At 51.1% G+C, this 24,997-nt stretch overlaps 1 protein-coding gene and 1 pseudogene across 11 annotated transcripts in view; one reads left to right on the top strand and one right to left on the bottom strand.

Moving 5' to 3' along the window:
- Window positions 1-10,623: 10,623 nt before the first annotated feature.
- Window positions 10,624-11,939, bottom strand: LOC125155008 (60S ribosomal protein L27a-like; annotated as a pseudogene).
- Window positions 11,228-24,997, top strand: part of LY9 (lymphocyte antigen 9) — a 33,136-nt gene continuing 19,366 nt past the window's right edge. For 8 of the 11 annotated variants that reach the window (XR_007148020.1, XR_007148018.1, XR_007148019.1 and 5 more), the window contains exons 1-2: window positions 17,109-17,241; window positions 20,825-21,154. Coding sequence is in view for 5 of the 11 variants with exons in the window: in XM_047839764.1 (XP_047695720.1) it covers window positions 17,118-17,241; window positions 20,825-21,154 (454 nt within the window). In the remaining 6 variants the exon portion in view is untranslated. Of the gene's footprint in view, window positions 11,248-17,063; window positions 17,242-20,824; window positions 21,155-24,997 lie in introns of those variants that run through there. The other 3 variants (XR_007148017.1, XR_007148016.1, XR_007148021.1) reach the window with 3 other exon arrangements.

Genomic DNA, 24,997 nt, shown 5'->3' with positions numbered 1-24,997 from the left:
CAGAGACACTCACTGCTCTCAGCGATCCCGCCCGCCTTTTCCTCGACCAGCCCTGGAGTCCCCAGGAAGCCAGATGGGGATGCTAAGGACCTAGGCCCAGGCTGTCAAGGAGGGGGCTCACAGGAGGGGGTTACCTGCGCAGAGGGGCCCGGTGGGGACTGAGCCCGAGCTCTGACTGACCGGTTCCTGGCCGTGCAGCGATAGCTGCCACCGACCCCAGAAGTCCAGGTGACGTGAGAGTGGTCCCCCACCCCCGCCACCAGGCCGAGCGGGGCCCGACTGTACCACACATCCTCTCCGGCCTGTCGCAGGGAGCCCGTCAGGGGGACACTGCGGGCCCCACCCTTCGCCATCCGGGAACCGGCAGCGATATCGGGCTCCCGCAGCTTCTCTCTGCGCGAAAGGAAAGTTTGAGCTCTGAGGAGACTCTGGCCTGGTCAGGCAGGGCAGAGCGGAAAGGTCAAAGTTCAGATGTGAGCCCTCCGCCCCCCCCCCCCCCCCGCCCCCCAGACCCGCAGGGTGAAATCCTTGGTGGCGTTGACAAATAGGCAGAGTTATCCAGGCTCCGGAGGGGCCAGGGCCCTGCAGCCTTGGGGACCTGATCTGCAGAGAGGACACAGTCGTTCGCTGTAAGGTCCCTAAGTCCCAGCAGCCAGGATTGGTTTGCCTCCGGGTCCTGGTTGCAAAACAGCGACAAGCTGTCCAGAGCTCCAGGTAACCTTTTCCACTTCCTGCCCGGCTGGGACCTCCAGGGGCCGAGTGGCCAACTCCCCAGGGATACCGAACACTGTCTCCCCGACCGTGTCCCCTCCCAGGATCCCTGGCCCTGCAGACAGATGGAAAACCACAGCTTCAGTGCCGGGGTCTCCCTAGGCACTCAGGGCAGCCCAGCACCCCCCCACCCCCCACCGCCGAGCGCCTCCTGCCCAAACCCCTCCAACCTCCCCACTGGCCCCCCTAGGCCTTCTCCTCCTTCTCCCCCGACCACACTGGCCCAGACGCCCTCTCTCGAGGGTGTTAGCCCCTCTCCCCAGGGCCTGCGCAGGACCAGGACTCCGTCCTCCACCTTCCGTCCCCTCCAGAGCTGCGGCACAGGGCGTGTGCTCCGGGGGGCCAGGTACCTGCGCACAAGGGCGGCGCTGAGACGGGGAGGGAGCCGCTGTTACTGACTGCGTCCTGGACCGCGCAGGTGAAGGCCACAGCACTGTCCCCGGGGCCTCAAGGAGACACCGAGGACAGACCCTCCGCGGGACACAGCGGTCCGGGGTCCCAGAGGCATCCGGCTGTAGGCCACAGAGGTTCCTCTGCTTTCTGCCACACAAGTCAGGACGAAGATGCATTGTCCATTGTCACCGATCCTGGAGCTCGGTGCGACACGGGGCCGGCCCAGCCGCGCTGCGTGTACAAAAATCACCAAGGGAAGACTGCAGAGCTACCCTGGGCGCCCCCTTCACCGGGCAGAAGGCACGAGGCACTGACACCGAGGTGGTTCACCAGCCTGAGTACGCACAGGGAGAGACAGAGGCCGAATCTGCCCACGTCTGTTGGAGAGCTTTGAGCTTTCAAGGCCAAGTCAGTGGCCTTGAGAGAGAGGCCACTATCTATTTTGAGAGAGAGAGGGCACAAGTGAGCGAGGGGAGCAGAGAAAGAGAGAGAATCCCATGAGGGGCAGGGGTGGGGTGGGGAGAAAAGCAGGGCTCACCCAAAGCGGGGCTCGAACTCATGAACCACGAGATCCTGACCCGAGCAGAAGTCAGACGCTTAACCGCTGAGCCACCCAGGGGCCCGGCTTTGTATGCTTTGATTCCCCCGGAACAACCCTGCGAAATAGGGGAGGCTTTGTACCTATTCCATTTAACAGGCTCAGAGAGCTTCCAGTAACTCGCCCAGAGTCTCAGCCATTGCGTGACTGATCCAAGACCCAAATCCAGTGGCTCGGACCCCAAAGCCTGGGTTCCCACCCTTGCGCTGACCTGCCGCAGGCCCTGTGTGTCTGCGCAAGCGCGGAACCGTGTTGTAATTACATCTCTCCCCAGTAGGGGTCTCTGCAGCATACGTTGAGTTTCCGGGCGCCCAACAAGGGCTTCCCCAAGATTGGGCCCTGTGCCTTTGAGGTTTCTCCCGCTCCTTTGTGCTCTCTTCAACCCACACCCCATCCCTTCTTCCCCCAGGACCAGGAACTCAGATGCTTCCAGAAGATATCCATGTGGCCATTATTCGCCTCCCCAGGCCAGAGCCAGGAGCCTTGGGGGTTGCAGGGAGAGCAGCTGCGGACAACAGACAGTCAGGACACTCAAGAAGGCCACAGGCACGCAAGAAGCCTGCTCTGTCATTTGGCCTCAGCCCTGGGGCCCTCCCCATGGCAGCCGCAGGGGCGGCTCAACTGGGCAAGAGAGGACCACACAGCCCAGAATGTCCCCGGGGGAGAAGGCAGGCTGCCACCTCCCCCCACCCCCGCTGTGTCTCCTCCAGCCTGGGCCCCACACCCTTCCCCCACGACTCCTTCTGCGGCACATAAATGCAGTGACAAACCAGAAGCGCAGGATGTGGCAACAAGGTGCATAAGTTCTATTCCCGGCTCTGCCACTTTTGTCGCGGGGTCGTTTTTTCTCTCTGAGACTGTTGCAGCAGCTTAGAAATAAAAACCCCTCTCCTGCCAGCTGCAGGGCTGTCGTGAGGCCTCAGTGACTTGGGAAACTCCCTGCGAAGGACAAAAGTCTGGCCTATTGTCTTCGCTATTGCCACCCCGCTGGAGCATAGCGAGAGGGGCTCTCCCACAGCGCTGGGCCCACCCTAGTCAAGAGTCCCACCGACGTCCCAGAAGCCCCAGTGCCCTCGCCCTGTTTGAGAAAAGGCCATGGCCGGCCCGGCCTGATTTATGGCAGAAACGCTGTCTCCCCGACCATGGGAACCTGACCGGGGAGCAAATGCATCTTCCTGCACTTAAATAAAGGAGGCGAGGCGGGGGTGGGGTGGGGCGGGTGCCTGGTTGGCCCGGTCAGTTAAGCGTCCTACTTCATTCAGCTCACATCATGACCTCGTGGTCTGTGGGTTCGAGCCCCGCATCCAGCTCTGCGCTGACAGCTCACAGCCTGCACCCTGCCTCGGATGCTGGGTCTCCCTCTCTCTGCCCCTTCCCTGCGCACACCTTCTTCATGTCTCTCTTTCTTTCTCTCAACGTTTATTTATTTTGGGGACAGAGAGAGACAGAGCATGAACGGGGGAGGGGCAGAGAGAGAGGGAGACACAGAATCGGACACAGGCTCCAGGCTCCGAGCCGTCAGCCCAGAGCCCGACGCGGGGCTCGAACTCGCGGACCGCGAGATCGTGACCTGGCTGAAGTCGGACGCTTAACCGACTGCGCCACCCAGGCGCCCCTCTTTCTCTCAAAAGTAGATAAACATTCAAAAAAAAATTTGTTTTTAATGCCTCATCAAATAGGAATATTTCCTATCACGCAAACTCAACCCCGAGAAGCTTCTCTGAAGATTTCCCTCCAACACTCAGCTTCCACGTGTTCATCCTCACTCGCTAACCGTAGCTTTTTCTTCCCGCTGGAGGAACAGCTCTGCCATGGCGCCCCGGTGACTTTGCCCGTGTCACCCAGGCAAAGGCTGGAACCACGGGCTAATCGGAGTCTGGGCAAAATGCCCTGCGATCCTCCCAGAGCACGAGAGGACAGTGGCCTGTGAGGCCCCGAAGCCAGCTCCACGGACCTCTCTGTCTCCACTGGGAGGCACTGGGGTGAGTCAGTTTCTTATGAGGAAGGACGTTCCTGCTCTACCCGCTCAGGACAAAGCTTCCGACCCCCCCACCACCAGCACTGTGCTCAACTGACCCCATTTGCCTTTCCTTCTGGTGCGAAGGAGCCGGGTTACTCTTTTCCTATCGATATGAGTAATAAGTAATAATAATACTTTCTAAATGAGCCGTAATATGATTCTAAAATGGGCTGACTCTATTTTTACTGGCCACACCAGTCTACCTTGGCCTTCCTCACTGCTGTGGAACCTTCTTGACATCGCTGGAATATCATCTCGCCAAAACTAGCCAGCACCCAGGCACCCAGCTGGCTCAGTGGATACAGCAAGCAACTCTTGATCTTGGGGTCGTGAGTTCAAGCCCCACATTGGGTGGAGAGCTTAGTGTAAATAAATGAAACTATTTTTTAAAAAAATTGGCCATGGGGCGCCTGGGTGGCTCAGTCGGTTAAGCATCTAACTTCGACTCAGGTCATGATCTCATGGTTCGCGGGTTCGAGTCCCGCGTCGGGCTCTGTGCTGACAGTTCAGAGCCTGGAGCCTCCTTCAGAGTCTGTGTCTCCCTCTCTCCCTCTCTCTCTGCCCCTCCCCTGCTTGCACTTTGTCTCTCTCTCTCTCTCTCAAAAATGAACATAAAAAAAAAAAAAAAAAACTAGCCAGCACCCTTGTCGAGAAATGAAAGCTACCGCTGCTCGGTAGCATGACCCGTCTCTGTGGGCAAATTCTTGCAACACTGACACCCAGTCCCAGGAAACAGAAGGTTTGAAACTGACCCAGGTGTGCTGCACAGTGACTCAGAAAGGAAAGGCTGCCTGGTTCCAGAAGGCTCCGGACCCTGATTCAGAACAGGATCCAAAAGCACCAGCTGCGTCCCTGGTCCCAGGCCAGGTGCTGAGTCTCTGTCTAAAGTTGACCTGGGATGTCCTGGGACAGTGGCTGTGGGGACAAGGGGTGGGAGAGGGGCTGCTGCCCTGTGGGAATAGGCGCCCCAAGCCGGGGACGGGTCAGCGTCCTGTGAACCACCACGCCATCCGCCGGACAGCCTGGGGTCCACTTGTGTGGTGCTGTGATGGCTCCCACCTGGAGAATGACGCACGCCGATGGGAAGCCTACCAAGGCGGCCGGTGTGGGCGCGCTGGCCCCGGGGCCTGCGCCCTGACTGAGCAGCTTGGCCCGTCCTCATCGCCTGGAGTGCAGTGACCCATCAGGCCTCGCCCAAGTGCCGCTTCCCTGCTGGGCTCCGTACTCGTGATCCAGCCATGCCCCCCACCCCGGTTTCCTTCAGCCCGTGCTTTCGTTGGCTTGTTGGGTTTTAAGCATTCGCTTCACCCTGTCGCATACAGAGGGCCCCGTGCGGGTCTCTCCTGGTGGCTCACAAGCCCCAGGAGAGAAGGCGGAAGGAAATTAGCATCTGAGGGAGCAAGGCAGGGGGGTGGTTCGGCCTCTGGGTTAGGTAGGTGCCCTGGGCGCGCGTAGGGCTTCTCGGTCTGAATCCTGTTTCTGGTTCAGGTGAAGGGAGACACAGGGGGATCAGATCAGGACACGAACCCCAAACGTCGGACACCGTGCCGAGTAGGGGAAGTGCGTCCCAACAAACCCGTAAGGTGACTGTTCTTATTCCCACTTTAGAGAGAAAGATCGTGAGACTCAAAACTCTTGAGAAACTTGCCCCAGGTCACCAGCCAGGAAGCAGCAGAGTCCATATGAAAATCCAAGTTCGTGCGACCCCACAGCTGACACTCTGTCAACTCCACCATAGTGCCAATGATGGGCTTTCGTCATCCTTAATTCCACCCCCCCCGGGTCCCGCTGACCCCTGTCCTCACCACACACGAAGCACAGGACCCGGGACACAAAAGCATGAGTAGATGTTTCCAGAACCGAGCCGAACCAAAGAACTAAACATTTTTTTTTAATGTTTATTTATTTTTGAGAAAGAGAGTGTGTGCGGGAGAGGTGCAGAGGGAGAGCGGGGAGGGGGACAGAGGAGAGCCGGATCTGGGGCTTGAACTCACGAACCGTGAGATCATAGCCTGAGCCGAAGTTGGACGCTCCACTGACTGAGCCACCCAGGTGCCCCTCCCTTAAGGCGCCCTATCTTTAAGGCAGTACCTACTTACCCATTATTTTGCCATATGCCTGGGCGATGTCCCTGTGGACAGGGGCCACCCAGAGCCTGGCCTGGAGAGAGAAAAGCTCCCAGATGGGCTTGCTCTGTGAGGGAATAGGAAAGCAGGGGTGAGGAGAACCCGACATGAATCTCCATGCCAGTTCTGCTGCCTCCGTCGAGGACGCTGTTCTGGGAGCTTCCGTGTTGCCGCTGCTGGGCGGCACTCTCCTCCATTTTCACAGATCGCCAGCTGTGTGTCCCCAAAGATGTCACCTAATCTCTCTGAGCCTCAGTCCATCATCCGCAAGGTGTGTGTAATACTGTCTGCCTTTATCTCTATCACAAGTTTGTCGTGGGTTATCTCTATCACAAGTTTTTTTTTTTTTAAATTTAAGCAGACGTTGTTTATAAACGGGTGTAGGGACCAAGGGCAGGCCACCCCAAGAGGGGCCAGTTGGGCATATTTGGTTTTTTTTTTTTAATGTTTATTTATTTTTGAGAGAGAGAGAGAGAGAGAGAGCAGGGGAGGGGCAGAGAGAGAGAGAGGGAGACACAGAATCCAAAACAGGCTCCAGGCTCCGAGCTGTCAGCCCAGAGCCCAACGCGGGGCTCGAACTCACAGACCGCGAGATCATGACCTGAGCCGAACAAAATCAGACGCTCAACCAACTGAGCTACCCAGGTGTCCGTCCCTATTTGGTTATTTCAATAAGTTACTGGGCGCCCTGGTGGCTCAGTCGGTTGAGTGTCCAACTTCGGCTCAGATCATGATCTCACAGCTCCTGGGTTCGAGGCCCGCATCAGGCTCTGTGTTGACAGCTCGGAGCCTGGGGCCTGCTTCGGATTCTGTGTCTCCTTCTCTCGCTGCCCCTCCCCTGCTTGCGCTCTGTCTCTCTCTCTCTCTCTCTTTCTCTCACTCTCAAATAAACTTTAAAAAAAGGTTTTTTCTTAAGTTACTTAAGAGGCAGCCAGTGCAAGGATTCTCAGACCCTCCTCTGACCCCTGAACACAGGAAGTAAATCTCCCATGTGAAAGGCACCTTCCCTGGACCAGGAGGTGAAGAGTATCCTTATCACCAGAGGTGAGAAAAATAAACAACTATTTTTCACTAATCTACTCCCCTGCCCAACGTCTGTTTAGAATTCTTTACTAATTAAAGCCCCAAAGCTAAGCGTTCTTTGTCCGCTCAATTCCTCGCAGATTTCTCGTCCGTCTAAAAAGTATAAAAGTGCCTCCTTGGGCATGTCTGCAGGTCTCCATTTCATTATCGGGTCTCCATATGCACGTCCTAAAACTCAGGGTGTTTCTTTTCTCCTGTGAATCTGTCTCACATCGAAGTAATTGTCAGTTCGGGTGGGAGACCTTGAGGGTAGCGAAGAACTTTTCCTTCCCTTCACCACCAAGTTTTAAACACATCAAGGGATCCATCTTTGGGGCCTAGGAGCCCCCCTAAAGCCTGGGGTGCGGACAACCCTGAAGGCAGGTGACCTTCAGAACTGTGCCTTCGTGTTCCCCCCTGAAGGAGAGTGAAAGCGAAAGCTTGAAACTTGCTTAGACCGGAAAGAGCCTGGCCCAGTCACCGCAGGCTTCTCGCGAGCTTCGTTCCCCTGGGGCCTCTGGTTCCCAAGCCTGTCTCTTGCCCCCGCTCAGGTCCTCGGGGACAGGAGCGAGCAGTGCGAATCTAGAGGGATAGAAACAGCTGCCAAGTGCCAGGCCTGAGATCCCCTCCTCAAGTCATTTCATGACGGAGGGTGACTCACAGGGGCTGGTGGCAGAGGGAGGGAGGGGGCTGGGACACCCGAAGGTCATGCGTGAAACGGCAAGATGAAGAGGCAGGTCCTCGATCCCATGACCCCGCCATCAGCCAGTGGTAGGGACACCCGGGCTCCCTGTGACTCGTCAGCAGAAGAAATGTGAGGGTGACAAGGACACAGTCTGGGCCTGCACGGTGTGAGACGGCAGCATGTGCAACACACACACACACACACACACACACGCACACAGCCTGGCTCCTGGGACGCAGCATCTTCAGTGAAAATTACCCGTGGCTAGAGCAACACCCTGCGCGGGCAGCTGGAGGCGCCTGGAGGGTAGTGGCAGGAGAGACTTACCCACGAAAAGACCAAGCAGGAGCAGGGACCCCGGTAGAGAAAGGCCCATAATATTCACCGGCAGACTGGCCTGCCTGCCGACAGCTGGGCCAACTGCGAATGTGTGAATATCAGCCCCCAGTCATTTCCTGTTTTTAGGGTTCACCACAATAATCACATGCGGCTTTGGAGTCACAAGATGCGGAGACGAGAGGACACGGGAGAAAGAAGGTGGGAGGCCGCCGTGAGCTACTTAAGAGCCAACACCGATGATGCTCACAGCCGTGCTCTAGACCCTTCTGAGGTCCCCCGTCCCCTACAAGGCAAAGCCTCGGCTCACAGCCCTGGTGGACGAGGCCTTTCACGTTCTCTTGCTTCCTGACGACCTTGGCCTCGTGCCGCGTCGCCACATCTCAGATCTTGGACTCCAGGCCGCTGCACGCTGCTTCTAGAGTCTCCCCGCACCGCCCCGAGGGCTCCTCACCCCCGTAAACTGGCTCCCGCAAACTGCTTACTGCATTGCCCTCGTCTCTGCCACCTACCCCACCTACCTCGCCCTAGCTGGCTCCCACTGCCCCTCCCCAGTGTCATCACCACCGTGGGAAAGACTCTCCTGAAGGCCCAGGCTAAAACAGACGCCCTCTTCTGGCCTCTCCGGGTCCCCCGTGCCAACCTCTATCATGACATCTATCCCGACTGTATAGAAATACCTGCTCACCTGCACGTCCTCCCAAGTACACTCAGCCCCTCGAGGGTAGGAGCCTTCCCCTCTCTTCTTGCAATTCCCAGTGACTAGCTCAGCGTCAGCACAGAGTAAGGGCTCAGTTCCTGCGTGCTTGGTTGAGCCCGTGAGCAGACGGGAGCCAGCAGGCGGAGAAGCTCAAGCGCAGATGGCCCAAGGACAGAAAGGTGGAAGGCACGGGCTGCTGGCTGTAGCTTCTTTAGCACAGGGCCCAGGCCGGAAGGATCCAGGGGACAAGACCCTTGGGACCACCTCTGCCTCCAGCCGTGAAAGACTGGGTCAGATGTTATTTTGCTCTCTTGCCCTTTCGCTGGCGTGGTCGAAGGAGTTGCAGGAAAGTCCCGATCCGCGGGGACAGGGGCGAGGGGGGAGCTGGCACAGGCGTGGCCCCCCCTTCCCCCCACCTCTCTACACCAAATAGTCCCGAAGGCTTTGCTGGGCTAGGCAGACCGCTGGCGTCTCCGTGAGGACGTAACCACGACTGGTGTCTCCTGTCGGGCCCCGCACTTCTCAGACTTTGACCAGCGTCTCCCTGGCCTTCAGGGCATAGAGGTCAGGTGCCCCGGCAAGACTTGAAGAGGATCCGCATTGCTTTTAACAAGGTACGACTGACCTCTCCTCGGCCACGGCCTGCAGACCCTTTGGTCCTCATCTTGTATGACCACCAGTTAAATTTGACAGTGGGACCCTCCCTGCTTGAAAGTCTCTCCTCTCTTGGACTTCTGGATGCCACTGTCACTGAGTTCTCTTCACTCATTTCTTTGCCATACACATGAGCTCCTGCCGGGCGCCACCAAGGCGCCGTGCAGGGGTCTGGGCGTCCAAAGACGAAAGGAAGCCTCTGCAAGCACATTGTTCACAGGCTAGTGGGAAAGAAAATCACGTTGATAGAAAAACAAAGTAATGCGGAATGGTTTAGCCTCAGGGCTGGGTACTGTGGTGTGGAGGCGAAGCTTTCTGATTTGAATCGCACCTCTGCTGCTTACTGATGACCTTGGCAAACGACTTCGCAGGCAATAATACTTCCCCATTATCGTTTATTTCCTAAGAGATGGGTTTTGTGCATTAAAAAATTATCCATAGGCAGGGCGCCTGGGTGGCTCAGTCAGTTAGGGGTCCAACTTCGGCTCAGGTCAGGATCTCACGGTTCGTGAGTTCGAGCCCGGCATCGGGCTCTGTGCTGACCGCTCGGAGCCTGGAGCCTGCTTCGGATTCTGTGTCTCCCTCTCTCTCTGCCCCACCCCTGCACGCGCTCTAGCTCTCTCTGTCTCTCAAAAATGAATAAATGTTTAAAAAAAATTTTTTTAATTATCCATAGGCTATATTGCTTTAAAGAATTCATATTCAGAGCGCCTGGGTGGCTCAGTTGGTTAAGGGTCCCACTTCAGCTCAGGTTGTGATCTCTCATGGTTTGTGGGTTCGAGCCCCGCGTCGGGCTCAGTGCTGACAGCTCAGAGCCTGGAGCCTGCTTCGGATTCTGTGTCTTCCTCCCTCTCTGCCCCCTCCCCTGCTCGTGCTCTGTCTCTCTCTGTCTCTCAAAAGTAAACTTAAAAAAAATTTTTTTTAAAGAATTCATATTCAATTTACTAAAAAAAGAAATTCAATTTACTAAAAAAAAGGCCAGCCTTAAGGGCAGTTCAGCTCACAAAGCATATTCTATTTACAAATCTGGCAACCTTTAACCCCCTTCTCGGGGGCTATTGATAGTATTTGACTCACTTTACAAATGTATGAATCGATTCCTTTAAAGACTTTAAATCCCACTGTTGAATGTAATATGTTTAGTTTCCTTTTAAAGTGTTTTCTTTTTTTTTTCAAGGTTGAAAACAGATTTTTTGATATAGCTCTTCTGCTTGCTTTTCCTTGTTTAAGACACAAGATATAAATATTTTTTATTTTTTTTATTATTTTTATTCCAGTAGAGTTACCATACAGGGTTACGATGCTGTGCATGGCAGGGGCACACCTTCATCCGCACCACCGGTGTCCCCCATCCCCCCAGCACCTTGGACGAAGTATTTGAACCAACAAATAAGATTCCCCAAATACTTAAAGAAGGCTTGTAAATCGGGGCACCCGGGTGGCTCAGTGGGTGAAGCGTCTCAGGTCATGATCTCACGGTTCTTGAGATCGAGCTCCGAGTCGGGCCCTGCACTAACAGCACTGTCTGCTTAGGATTCTCTCTCTCTCTCTCTCTCTCTCTCTCTCTCTCTCTCTGAAAATAAATAAATAAACTTAAAAAGAAAAAGAAGGCTTGTAAATCTAGTACATTGAGCTTCTAAGTACGGTCATTGTTAAATTGCCTTAAAGTATTGCATGCTTCATATAAACTTATACGTTTTTGGTTTTGTTTCTAGGTTCTGTTTTTTTTTATTCTCCCACTCGTCGTATTTTCAGAGGACACGATGCAAAACAGGCCTTTCAACTCTAAGACACACACACATGCTAGTGACGAATATTCTCGCTTTATAGATGAAAATGTTCAAGGTACGTCGTGGGCCGAGGCCTCTAAGTGCTGGTGCTGTCTCTTGCACGCTTGCTGAGGTGAGTTGGCAGGGGAGCCCGGGCCCTCATACCCTTACTCCTGGAAGCTGTTAGGTGGCTTTCCAATGCACAGAGAGAGAGAGAGAGAGAGAGAGAGAGAGGTAGGGGTGCAAGAGAGCTCGTGCTCAGACCGGAAGAGAAAAGCGTTTGGTAGTATTTAATGGACCTCCCTCCACGTGGCTTCAAGCCAACAGGACACAGGCTCCGCCCACACCCTTAATCTTCTCCTCGGCTCTTCTACTGAAGAACATGGCCTTCACGATGACAGGCTCTGCCAAGGTTGACAGTTGGGCAGAAGTTCTGGTTCCTCCTTAAGTGCTAATGCCTCGTGGCAACTTTTCCGAAGTAACCTGGATGATTCTCGTCAGAGTTGATCCCGTGGTGATGCATGCCACCAGCATTACCCCAGTCTCTTGGGCGCTTCTGGTGCTTGTCGATGTGGCCATGGCCATGGCTCAGGTGGCCCGGAAGTTTCCTGCATGTCGGCAGCCCAGAGGAAAGAGCTGGTTTTTGGTTTTTTTCATATAATTTATTGTCAAATTGGCTAAACATACACTGGGGAAAGTGTGCTCCTGCTTTGGGGGGTAGATTCCCGTGGTTCATCACTTACATTCAACACCCAGTGCTCATCCCAACAAGTGCCCTCCTCAATGCCCATCGCCCATTTTCCCCTCTCCCCCCTGCCCCGCCCCATCGACCCTCAGTTTTTTCTCTGTATTTAAGAGTCTCTTATCATTTGCCTCCCTCCTTCCCTCTCTGTTTGTAACTATTTTTTCTCCTTTCCCTCCTCCATGGTCTTCTGTGAAGTTTCTCAAGTTCCACATATGAGTGAAAACATGATATCTGTCCTTCTCTGACTGACTTATTTCACTCAGCATAATACCTTCCAGTTCCGGGGCACCTGGGTGGCTCAGTCGGTTGAATATCTGACTTTGGCTCAGGTCACGATCTCGAGGTCTGGTCCATGAGTTCAAGCCCCATGTCAGGCTCTGTGCTGACAGCTCGGAGCCTGGAGCCTACTTTGGATTCTGTGTCCCCCTCTCCCTCTGCTTCAACTCCGCTCACACCAACTCTGTCTCTCAAAAATGAATAAACGTTAAAAAAAATTAAAAAATAATACCTTCCAGTTCCATCCGTGTTGTTGCAAATGGCATGATTTCATTCTTTCTCACTGCCAAGTAGTGTTCCATTGTATATATAAACCAGATCCTCTTTATCCATTCGTCAGTTGATAGACATTTGAGCTCTTTCCATAATTTGGCTATTGTTGATAGTGCTGCTATAAACATTGGGGCACACGTGCCCCTATGCATCAGCACTCCTGGATCCTTTGGATAAATTCCTAGTAGTGTTATTCCTGGGTTGTAGGGGAGTTCTATTTTTAATTTTTCGAGGAACCTCCACCAGTTTGCAGAGTGGCTGCCCCTGTTTGCATTCCCACCAACAGTGCAAGAGGGTTCCCATTTCTCCGCATCCTCGCCAACATCTGTAGTTTCCCGAGTGTTAATTTTAGCCACTCTGACCTGCGCGAGGTGGTATCTCAGTGTGGTTTTGACTTGTAAACTTGCTCACAAGATTAAGGCATTATACTTCATATAAACTTGGGTTCAACTGTAACACCGCTAAGTGGTGACAGATGTCAGCCACACGTGTGGTGAGCACAGCATGCTGTATAGACTTGTCGAGTCACCATGTTGTACGCCTGAAACTCATGTAACATTGTGTGTCGACCCTACTTCAATAAAAATTAATTAATTAAAAAAAACAAAATCGCAAATGCAAATCAATTACTCAGTTACATAGTTCAGACCAGAACCACAAAGTTACCCATTACTTTAAAAGGCTAGATGTCTCAAATAATACATATATGTGAGCAAAAATTACTGATACCTTGAGCACGCCTACTCTGAATTCCTTCTCTCTCCAGGATTGAAAACGTAGCCACCAAGGACCCAGTTATGTCATCTCAATTCCAGCTGTTTTCTAGGGCACCTTCTCCACCAGCTAAGGTTGCTTAGGGACCAGAAACATCACTGAGACGTTAACTGTTGGTCCCTACCCAGGTCCCTTCACCTGCTTTGTCGACATCCTCTAAAAGGCTGGTCTCATAGCCCATGTCCCTAGATTCGACTTGCACAGCGATATCGCCTAAGTCTTCCCTTTACTGTAACCCTAGCACTTGCTTTGATGTTGCGTTGCTTTTCGCTCTTAAGACCTTTAAGTGTCTTTCTGTTTGGGTGTAAAGAGTTTTAACCTTATTGAAATTCTGTATTCTTTTCATATTCTTCGAATTTGCAGGAGTAGAAACATGTTAAAACCCCATATAATATCCAAAGTGAAGTCAAAAAATATAATCGTGTAAAACGCAGGGTCACCTTCGTTGCAAAGTTAATGAAGGGTTGGTTGGGGGCTGGCAGTGAGCCTGTGCAGCAGAACGTGGGACAGTGGCTACAGGATCCAAATTGCAGCCCACGCTGGGGTTTGATGCTCTCTGGGGGCAATGCCCAGGAGATGGGCAATTCTGGCACCCATGGCCAGCTGGACTCTTGGGACAGTAGCAGGGATTCCAGAAATGTTCCAGTCGTTTGTCCACATTTGCTGCCCTGGCCCAAGGACACTGAGAAACTGGAGATACCAAAGCCAACCTGCCTCTTCCCTGATGCCCAACACGAGGTGCCTTTGTGTCCACAGCTCAGGGAGAAGATTCGCCTTCCCTCTGTGCAGATAGGGACTGAGTGAGTACAGGACCTTTGCCAACTGCGTTATATCAAAATTCACATTCTTTTAGGTTTTACGGTTCTTAAATGCTAATACTTCAGTTGGATTCTACGTGTCACAAGACCGTGTCCACCTGTGTCCACACTACAAAGAAGGTTATTCCAGTGACATTTCCCTTGCTAAACCTCAGTTTTTTCAACTCTAAAGTGAGGATAATAAGAGTACCAAGTAAGGGCGCCTGGGTGCCTCAGTCGGTTACGTGTCCTACTCTTGATTTCAGCTCAGGTCATGATCTCACAGTTCATTGGATCGAGCCCCCAAGTCAGGCTCTGGGCTGACAGCACAACCACATAGGGTTGATTTGAGGAGCAAAAAAAAAATATGTAAAGCACAAAGCGTCACTCATCGTTATTCGATACAGGTTAGTGACGAGTCTTATTATTATCAGTATCTTGGAACCCTCTCCCACCTTTGCCCTCTCCTCCGCCCTCTCCTCCCACTCAGACCGGCTGCCCTCTTGCTCATGCCCAGGCTCCTTAATAGCCCCCTACCTGTGCTTTCACTGCAGTCCCCTCCCTTCCATGCCCTCCCCCCGCTGCTGGAGCAAGTTTCCAAAAGGTCTTTGAATAACCCTGCACATCTGCTTAAAAATACCTGTTGGATGCTCTTTGCCTTTAGTCTGACGTCCTGCTCCATTCAGGCTGCTCTTAACAATAACACCATAGACTGTGTGGCTTATAAACAGCTGAACTTTTCTTCCGACAGTTCCCAGAGGCTGGGAAGTTGAGGGACCAAGGCACCAGCAGATTCGGTATCTGGTGAGGACCCACTTCCTGCTTCAGAGACGGCCATCTTTCCCATTGCCACGTCGCATGGAGGGAGGGGTGAGGGCGAGCTCTGGGGCCACTTCCACAAGGACACTAATTCTGTTCACTAGGGTTCTACCCTCATGACTTAATCACCTCCCAAAGGTCCTGCCTCCTAATATTATTTCGTTGGAGATCAGACTTCAACATATAAATTTTTGGGGGGGGGGGGAGGGGACAAACATTGAGTCCATGACACCTGGGTTATGAGACCCTTTATCTGGGCTTCTTGTGGAAACATCTCCCGGCCACATGCCCTGCAGTTCTCTCTGGACAATCATGCTGTAGCCACAGGGCCAGGACTAGAGTGAGGCAAGAGAGGTGCCTGCTGCACAGAATTAAGGAGGCCCTGACTCTCAGGCTTGTGCAGCACGAAACTCTGAAGACGCCCTCTGATAGGAGATGCCTGCCATCCGACTTGTCCCCTCTCTCCCCCCTTCCTCCCAGACTTCCTGGGTTCAAGCTCTTACTTAACTATAAAACTCAAAGTAAGCTACTTACCCTGGTTGCACCTCAGTCTCCTCATCTATAAAATGGGGGTGACAAAAACTACCTGTCTCATAAAGCGGTCGTGAGGGCTAAACGGACCCGTGCATGTCAAGTCTTACGAGAGGGTCTCACACCTGACAGGTACTCACTGGATGTCACCGGAAACGACCCGTGCCCGCTTCCTGAAGTTTCCTTTCCAGGTCCTCTCATGCCACGGCCTTGTAGCAGCTGTCAGCGCAGAGCCTGCTGGGGATTCTCTCGTTCTCTCTCTGCCCCTCCCCGACCCGCTCTTTCTGTCTCTCTTTCAAAATAAATAAATGAATAAACAAACTTGAAAGAGGACATGTTTTAAAAATCAACTGGGATATAAGGGAACTCAAAACAGAATACAAACAGTAAAAAAATCAAATTTCAGGGGCGTCTGGGTGGCTCAGTCAGTTAAGCCACCAACTCTTTTTTTTAACGTTTATTTTATTTTATTTTTGAGACAGAGAGAGACAGAGCATGAACGGGGGAGGGGCAGAGAGAGAGGGAGACACAGAATCGGAAGCAGGCTCCAGGCTCTGAGCCATCAGCCCAGAGCCCGACGTGGGGCTCGAACTCACAGACCGCGAGATCGTACCTGAGCTGAAGTCGGCCGCTTAACCGACTGAGCCACCCAGGCACCCCTAGCCACTGACTCTTGATTTCAGCTCAGGTCTCGAGCTCCCAGTCTGTGAGCTGGAGCCCTGCATCGACAGTACCGTGCCCGCTCTGGATTCTCTTCTGTCTCCAGTTTCCCTCCAGTCTCTCGCCCCGCCCCTCCCTCTCCATCAATGTACTTAAAAAAATTAAAAGTCTCTCCGTTGTATGTGACTTGAAGCCAATGCAAACTGGCTTAAGCAAAACCGTGAATTCATTGGACCATATTTGTTATCAATTGTTGTGTAACAAACTGCAGAACTCAGCAGCTGAAAATAAGCATCTTGTATCTCACAATTTCTGTGGATCGGCAATCCGGGCACGGCTTAGCTGGTGCCTCCGGCTCAGGATCCCTCACTGGTCAAGGTGTCCTCCCGGGGCTAGTACCACCCGCCTCACCCTGTACTCTCGGCAGCCTCGAGTCCCCATGATCTGTTCGCAAAGACATCACTTCCTCGTTGGCTTTTGGCTGGTGGTCTCCCTGGCTCCTTGTCTCGAAGTCTTTCGCTCACAGCATAGTACCCGGCTCCTCAAAAAGAGCTGGGAGTAGGAAAGAGAGAGGGAGACGGAGGGAGAGAAAGAGACCGAGGTGAAAACGCAACCTTCCAGAACCTAATCTCAGAAATGACAGCTTATTACTGCTCACGAGCAGTAAGCCACTCCACCCAGCCCACACTCAAGAAGACGTGATTACAGGGCACCTGGCTGGCTCAGTCAGTAGAACATGCGACCCTTGATCTCGTGGTGATGAGTCGAGCCCCACAGTGGGTGTAGAGATGACTTAAAATCTTAAAAAAAAAAAAAAGAGGTGATTACACACGGGCACGGATACCAGGAGGTGGAGATATTGAGGGGCCACCGTTAGGGCCGAGTTTAGAACCCAAGTTTCCTGATGCTGAAGAAGGTGATTCCCCCCATGGATTTGCAAATCCCACGAAGGCCCTGAAAAGACGTGGGACCCCCTACCCCAGCCTGAGCATGTGGGAGGAGTCTGTGGTACCAGATATAAATAACCCTCCCTGGGACACACACACACGCATGCACGCACACATGCACAAGCAGGGAAGCTGTGGTAAGCACTTCCTCTTTCAGCCTGAGGTCTGAGAGAAGATCATCATGGCGGGTCCAAAGAAACACCCAGATGACTGGGTGCTACGGTCCTTCTCCAGGAAACCACAGAAGAGTCAGCCGCACGTATTCTCTCCCTTACCGTGGACACATCTCCTCTTCTTGCTCGTGGGTAAGTCCACATTGCGGCCACCACCACTTGCTCGTGGTGTCCCTCTGGGGCCGGTCACATTCTTTGCTGGTAAACTCAGGAAACTCTTCTCTTCGTGGTCATTCTGTGGGTTCCACCTCATTCCCAGCTGTGTCTCCGTGTGTGAGTGCGTGCACAGTCACTCACCATGAGTAGATGGCATCCTAGCCCCAGTCTCAAACAAGTCTGGGCTCAGACTGTGTTCCTCTCGCCCTCACGTTTTCCTGCTGAGAAATGCTGAGTGGTGAGTTTGCTCCCCACACAGTGTGGATAGAATGCATGGAGAGATACGGAAGTTTCCCCTGATGACTAACCAACCCCCTTTCCTCGGGACACATAGAACTCCTGGAACTTCTTTCTACGTTCTGCTATGTTTATCTTCTATCCCAAACTTCAGGCTTCCCTGGGGATCTGGAGATGGTCTGGTGGCACTGGGCTAGGTGGCTGCTCTCTGAGTGTCCTTTGCTCCTCACATCCTACCTCCCCATCAAGGCCCAAGTCCTGCAAGTTTCTGGGAAACGTCTCTCAGCAGCATGGCCAGCAGGCAGAGCTGACCCACTACCCCAGGGAATGTCTCAGCCGCCCGGTGTGGTGGCATCTACTGTCCCTGGTAATCCTATTTTTCCCAGGGCCTTGGAGCACGGTACAGTAGCATCGGGACCCGAAAAGTAGTGGGAGTAGGAAGGGAAGTCAGTGAGGGGAGTTCTAGAAGAACTCCCAGATGCATGTGTGGAGGAGAGGGGCCTAGATTCCAGGGCTGAGGTCAAGTCTGAACTCTCCCCATTTTCCATTTTCATCATTGCTCACCGTAAAAACATCGGAAGCATCACGGCTCTTTATATCCACACCCAACTCTTGGGGTGCTTCTTGCTTGTGTTGGATAAACCCGAAATTAGCCAATGCAATGTCACCCAAGCCTCAGGTGACCAACAAGTCAATTTCCAGGCAGAGAGGCATCTCCCTCTGTCTAGCTCCACCAGACGGGATAACCTCAAACTTCCCTGTTTTGGTCTAGCAGGGAGTTACCTTGATGCTTTTGTGGATCCAAGGAGTGGTTTCAGGAACTTAGGAGACAGTAGGGTGAAAAGTCCTTCCGTTTTAGTGTGTCAGGGAGCAGAATGTCCTGTCCCCTGTTTGGAGAGTAAGGGTTCCTGTCCCCTTCAAGGTCCTTCCAGCTGGACTAAGAATCCAATTGACACGAGACAGATTAACGGGAGAAAATACAACTTAATAGTGTATGTATGGGGAATCCACACAGACACGGAATTTCAAAGACAGGCCAAATGAGGTCTGTATGTCATCCCAAACTAAGGAGAAGGGGGCAGGGGTCTGGGACTTCCGAGGGGAGGCGAGTAGTTCACAGGGCGACAAAGAGAACGGATGTTTGGTAATTAGATGTTCGCCGTGCCATACAGATGGGTCACGCAGATCTGATTTATCTCTGCTCATAGCTCTTATCCTGGGAAAGACCCCAACTTAGAGTCTTCTATGTAGTGAAGGGAAGGGCAAAGTTTCTCTTGAGCCCACACGGTCTCGATCGCCTTCAGCTCAGAATAACCTTCATGCCAAAGTGGCTTACCTTGGGCCAGTCGGAAACATTTGAAATTAAATCCTTGTTCCATTACTTCCTAGCTGTATGAGTCTCTGCGTTCTAAGTAGAGAATGTGATTCGTAAATTGGATCATGCAAGACTCTCTCAATAGATTAAAAATGATACATGTCAGTGCTCGGTACCTAGTTGGTAGAAGCTGATTGTTATAATGATCACTAAGTGGCTTATTTGGAAACTAGTAAAGGCAGAGAAGCCAAATTCAGTTATCACGACCGTTGAATGTCGTTTGACGATTTGCCACAATAATAGTTCAAAATAAGTAGTTCGAAATAAGGTGGCTGATACCTGTTATGTAGCATTGTTTGCTTCACCAGGTAACAGGTAACAGGGTTTGACCGACACGAACCGCCTCCCGCTCCCCTTGCTGACAGTCTGGGGACCTTTGCTGATCTTGGATGTGAAGAGAGAGCTGACCGACCCTGTCGTCTCAAGCAAATAGTTAAAACGCTTGAAATTTTAGCTCCTCACCTGTGAACAAAAAGGTGGGGGGGGGGGGGTGCTAGTCACCAGGTAATTTTGAGGATTGAATGAGGTGATTTCTCCATGACGTAGCAATCGCCAGCATCTTCCAGATGGGAAGAGCTCTCTGTAAGGCAACTTCAAGCCAGCATCAAAACCAACCAAGTTTCTCCCTTCTGACTACCCCCCAGAATTCACCTGAAGTGACCTAGCCTAGCTTGTCCAAGGTCCCTAGCTCTGCGTCCTTCCTAGCTGCCTCTCCACAAGGTCCAAGTGCTTGGATGATGATGGATAGAGAACCCTCCACACACACACCTGATCTCCACCAGTCTGGGAGTCTCTTCTCTGTATCTGCATAATTCTGTACCCTCTGGGTATTCAGAGCATGCCTCGGCCTTTTTCCATCAGTCCAGGCTGTACCTGGGCCTTTCCTCTCTCTCTCTCTCTCTCTCTCTCTCTCTCTCTAACATTTTTTACTTACTTTTCCGCCCAGATTCCTGGAGTAATCTGGGGCCTGAACCCATCTGATCTAGTCCGGAGTTTTCAGAGGACTCTCCAGAGCCTCAGAAGTCCTTGAATCTGGGGATCCAGGCTGGGGTCACCCAGCCAACATTCCCAGGGCCCCTACAAGGAAATGAGCTGCCTCGGACAGATGCCGGGCCTCTGGAAGCCGCGGTAACAATGTTTATCGGGGATCTTGGTCTCTCCTGAGATGAGGCAATTAGGAGAGGATTCGACGCTACTTACTATCCCGAACCCCAAACCTTGTTCCTAAGGAGAGACCAGATTTCCCCTGCCAAGGCAAAGCCAGTCTGAGATCCCCTGGGCCATGAGGGAAAGCAAGAGTGAGACAGATGCTCCGTTTGTTGCTAACATCTTATTATGAAAATTCTTGAGCCCAGAGAAAGCTTGAAAGAATTTTACACTAACACTCATATGCTTCCCACCCTGGACCTGCCATCACTTGGATTTCACTCGCCTTCTCACACACCTGTCCATCTATCCACCTGTCCATCCATCTCGCCATCTAATTTTTAAAAAGGTGCTCCTTTTTTTTTTTTTACCTCTTTTGTTCTTTATGATTTACAGCAACGTGATTTTATTCCAACTCTGTCATCTCTGTTCACTCACACCCATAACGAACATTTCTGTCCTATAGATGAGTAAACTGATTCTCAAAGAAATTCAAAAATTCACCCAAAGTCACAAGGCTAGTTTCCCTGCTGGGACAGAAACCTAGAATGTGTCTGTTTCACTGATTATTGTAGATGCATTCATGGGAGAAAGTGAATGAAAGTTAATTTGGGGAATGAATGAATGATTTTGTTAGGCAATAAGCCTAGAGGAAGGAGGGCTGGCATTTTATTTCACTTCTCATCATCTGGGATTTATGCCCCACGATGTTTTTATTGAATGAGTGAATGAATGAATGAATGAATGAAGGCTGACTTGAAGAGTCCAACTGCTCCTCCACTCCCTCTTCTGTCGCTGTAGGACTAGAAGCCTCTGGAAAGGACTCATCACCCCCAACAGTGGTGCCAGGGATTCTAGGGGGTTCGGTGACTTTCTCCCTGAACATTTCAGTGGACACAGAGATTGAGCACGTCACCTGGAATGGTCCCCAAAATGCTCTTGCTTTAGCAGTCACAGAAACACAAGTTATCATTATGGACAAAAGCTACCAGAACCGACTGAACATCAGCTGGAACTACTCCTTGTCTATCAGCAACCTGACTTTGAAAGACGCAGGATCCTACAAAGCCCAGATAAACCGCAAGAATTCTAAAGTCACCATTGATGAGGAATTCATCCTGCGTATCTATGGTGAGTTCTAGAGGGCTTCTGTGGGTTTTGATCTTTTGGGATTTTTTTTATGTTTATTTCTTTATTTTTGACAGAGAGGGTAGCAGAGAGAGAGAGGGAGAGGGAGAGAGAATCCCAAGCAGGCTCCACGCTGTCAGCACAGAGCCTGACGCTGGGCTCGAACTCACAAACTGCGAGTGAGATCATGACCTGAGCCAAAATCAAGAGTCAGGCACTCAACCGACTGAGCCACTCAGGTGCCCCTAATCTTTTATTTTTAAAAGCAGATTTTTTTTTTCTCTCCAGCAGTTTATCCCTTGAGGACAGATAGGACTATCTTGTTGGTCACTTTCATCCGGTTCCATAAATATAGATGTCAGAGTGAAAACACAGACAAAATAGGTTTAAAAGCCGTTTGTATTCTCTTTTCTGTAACCCTGTTATAATACCCTTTACCCATCTATACTAGCTTGCTAGGGCTGACATAACCAAATACCACAGACGGGGTGGTTTAAACAACGGAAACTTATTTTCTCACGGTTCTGGAGGCTGGAAGTTCAAACTCAAGATATCAGCAGGTTGGGTTTCTCCTGCGGCCTGGCTTCCAGGCTTGCCAATAACTACCCTCTCGACGACACGTCCTCACACGGTCCTATCAAGAAAAGAGAAGCTAAAAAGTGTCCTTTTAAATAAATTGTTTACTGGTTAATGTATAATCCATGTAAGTCATTCTTTATTTTTAGGTTTTTTATTTTAATTCCAGTATAGTTAACATACAGTGTTCTATTAGTTTCAGGGTACAATATAGTGATTCAACACTTCTGTACGTTACTCAGTGCTCACCAATATGAGTGTCACCTGTTCCCTTTGTCCCCTTCACCTGTTTCACCCATTCCCCCACCACGCCTCCCTTCTGGTGACTAACAATTTGTCCTGTAGGGCTGAGAGTCTGTTCCTTGGTTCCTAATTTCAACTTAATTCCCTCTTTCTATTTTTTTTAAGTCTGTTTATGTATTTTGAGAGAGAGCGCGCGCGCTAGATGGGTGGGGGAGGGGCAGAGAGAGGAAGAGAGAGGGGAGAGAGAGAGGGAGAGAGAGGAAATCCCAAGCAGGCTCCGCCCTGTCAGTGCAGAGCTCAGTCCCACGAACCATCAGATCATGACCCGAGCAGAAATGAAGGGGAGGACACCCAACTGACTGAGCCACCCAGGCGCCCCCCCTTAATTATCTCTTGAAAGGCTCTGTCTCCGAATTCAGTCACATTCTGAGGTACCGGGGATCAGGACTTCAACATATGAATTTTGAAGGGACACGATTCAGTTCATAACAGTCTGCCCTCTGGCCCCCCCAAAACTCACTTCCTTCTCATATGCGAAATACATTCATTCCATCTCAGCAGGCACCCCACTATCAATTCTAAGTCCAAAAGCTTATCTAGATATCATCTAAAGCATTATGGGTGAGACCTGAGATGTAATTTGTCTTGAGGCAGAATTCCCCCCGGGCTGTGAAGCTGTAAAACCAGACAAGTTATCTGTCTCCATACTGGGATGGTAGGATAGACATTCCTATTCCAAAAGGGAGCAATAGAAAAGAAGAGAGCGGCCATGGATCCCAAGGAAGTCTGCGACCTAGCAGGTCAAATTCCATTCAATTTTAACCTTTAAGAACAATCTTATTTGGCCTTATGCTCTATCCTCTGGGCCCCCTGGGTGGCCGCCCCCGCTCCTTGCCCCTGGGCTGCATCCCTGACCCCTGGAACCAAGAAGGAAATCGCCCCACCAACTGCCCCTGGGCCTGTGCCCTCTAGACCAGGGGGGCAAAGGCAGTGGCAGCCCTATCCACCTCTGAACTGCTCTTGGGCATATTCTTCCCTCTTCTCGAAGGATAAGGCATGATCTCAACTGAGTAGCTCTATTGGCCCATCCTGTAGAATCCCACAAGTGTGACAGCGTTTCTTAATTTTGTCCCACCTCTGTCCCTTCAGTCCAGGCTGGAAACACTTCTGCTGATAGAGTTGACTAAATCCATGAGTCACACTGTAATCTCTTCAGCAAATGTTGTGTAGCCACACCTTATAGGCTGAGAATTTTCTAAATCTTCAAGTTCTGGTTCCTTCTTTCTCAACACTTCCTTCTTCAATTTATGGCGCTCCTCTAAAATTTTACGACAAGCAGAAAGGAAAAACCACATAGTGCCCTCAATACTTTGCTTAGAGATCTCTTTAGCGAAATACTCAAATTTATCATTTAAATGTGCTACTTTCTTTTTTTAAAGTTTGTTTCTTAAATTTTTTTTAAGTTTATTTCTTTCGAGAGAGAGAGAGAGAGTGTGCATGTGTGAGCAGGGGAGGGGCAGAGAGAGAGAAAGGGAGAGAAAGAATCCCAAGCAGGCTCTGCACCGTCAACGCAGAGCCCGACCCAGGGCTCAAACCCACAAATCATGACATCATGACCTGAGCTGAAATCAAGAGTTGGACGCTCAACCAACGGAGCCACTCAGGCACCCCTGAATCTGCTACTTTCTACAAAACACTGGAACGCAATTTTTCTAAATTCTTCACCACTCTGTGACGAGTGGGTCACTTCCTCTAGTGTCCAATAACATGTTCCTCAGTTACATCTCATACCTCGCCAGAAACACCTGTAGGGTTCATATTTCTACCAATATTCTGCTCATGATAATACCCTGTGTGACTCTAGGATAATGGAAGCTTCCTCTTCAGCTCTCCTCTCTTCTTTCTGAGCCCGTACCAGAACCAACTTTAACATCCATATTTCTACAGTCTCTTGAGGACAGTCTAGGCTTTTTCTAACACATGCTTCAAAACCCTCTAGACCTGTAGCCGTTAGCCGAGTCCAAAGCCACTTCCACATTTTTCGGTGTTTGTTACAGCAGCAACCCATTTCTGGTACCAAAATCCATACTGGTTTGCTAAGGCTGCCATAACCAAGTACCACAGACAGTAACTTTAACAACAGAAGTTTACTTTCTCGCAGCTCTGGAGACCAGTCAAGATGTCGGCAGGTTGGGTTTCCTCCAAAGCCTCTCCCTTTGGCTTGCAAATAGCCACCTTCTCTCTCTGGGTTCTCACACGGTTGTCATTCTGTCCATGTTGTCTGTGTCCCAGTCTCCTCTTCTTAAAAATTTGTTAATGTTTTTATTTTATTTCTGAGAGAGAGAGACAGAGAGCGAGCGGGGGAGGGGCAGGGAGAGAGGGGGACACAGAATCCGAACCAGGCTCCAGGCTCTGAGCCATCAGCACAGAGCCCAGCACACAGCGGGGCTCGAACTCACGGACCGCGAGATGGTGACCTGAGCCGAAGTCAGACGCTTAACTGACTGAGCCACTCAGGTGCCCCCTCTTCATGTAAGGACACCAGTCATATTGGGTTAGGGACCATTCTAATGACCTCATTTTAATTTAATGACTTCTCTCTCCAAACACAGTCCTATATCCATATAAAAACATATTCTTAGGTACTTGGAGTCAGGGCTTTAACATCTGAACTTTGGGAAGACACAATTCAGCCTATGACACCATCTTTCTATCAGATAGGTTTTTAAAATTGATTTGTAGAGGGCTCCGCATATATTAAAGAAATGGAATTCTATGCTGCGAATAGAAATAGACTGAATCAACTCTATTGAATCAATGATCGATTCTATAATGAATCAATGTGCACCGACATACAATTCCCAAGATATAGTGTTAATTTTTTTTAATTCCAGCATAGTTAGCATCCACTGTTATATTAGTTTCAGTGATTCAGCAGTGATTCAACACTTCATACAGCACCCAGTGCTCATCACATGTGTAGTCTTTTTTAAATGTTCGTTTATTTACTTATTTTTGAGAGAGAGA

This window comes from Prionailurus viverrinus, chromosome F1, assembly GCF_022837055.1.
Source record: "Prionailurus viverrinus isolate Anna chromosome F1, UM_Priviv_1.0, whole genome shotgun sequence".
Lineage (NCBI taxonomy): Eukaryota > Metazoa > Chordata > Mammalia > Carnivora > Felidae > Prionailurus > Prionailurus viverrinus.
Note: the sequence above shows the minus strand (reverse complement) of the source record. Positions and strands in the feature narration are given on the sequence as shown.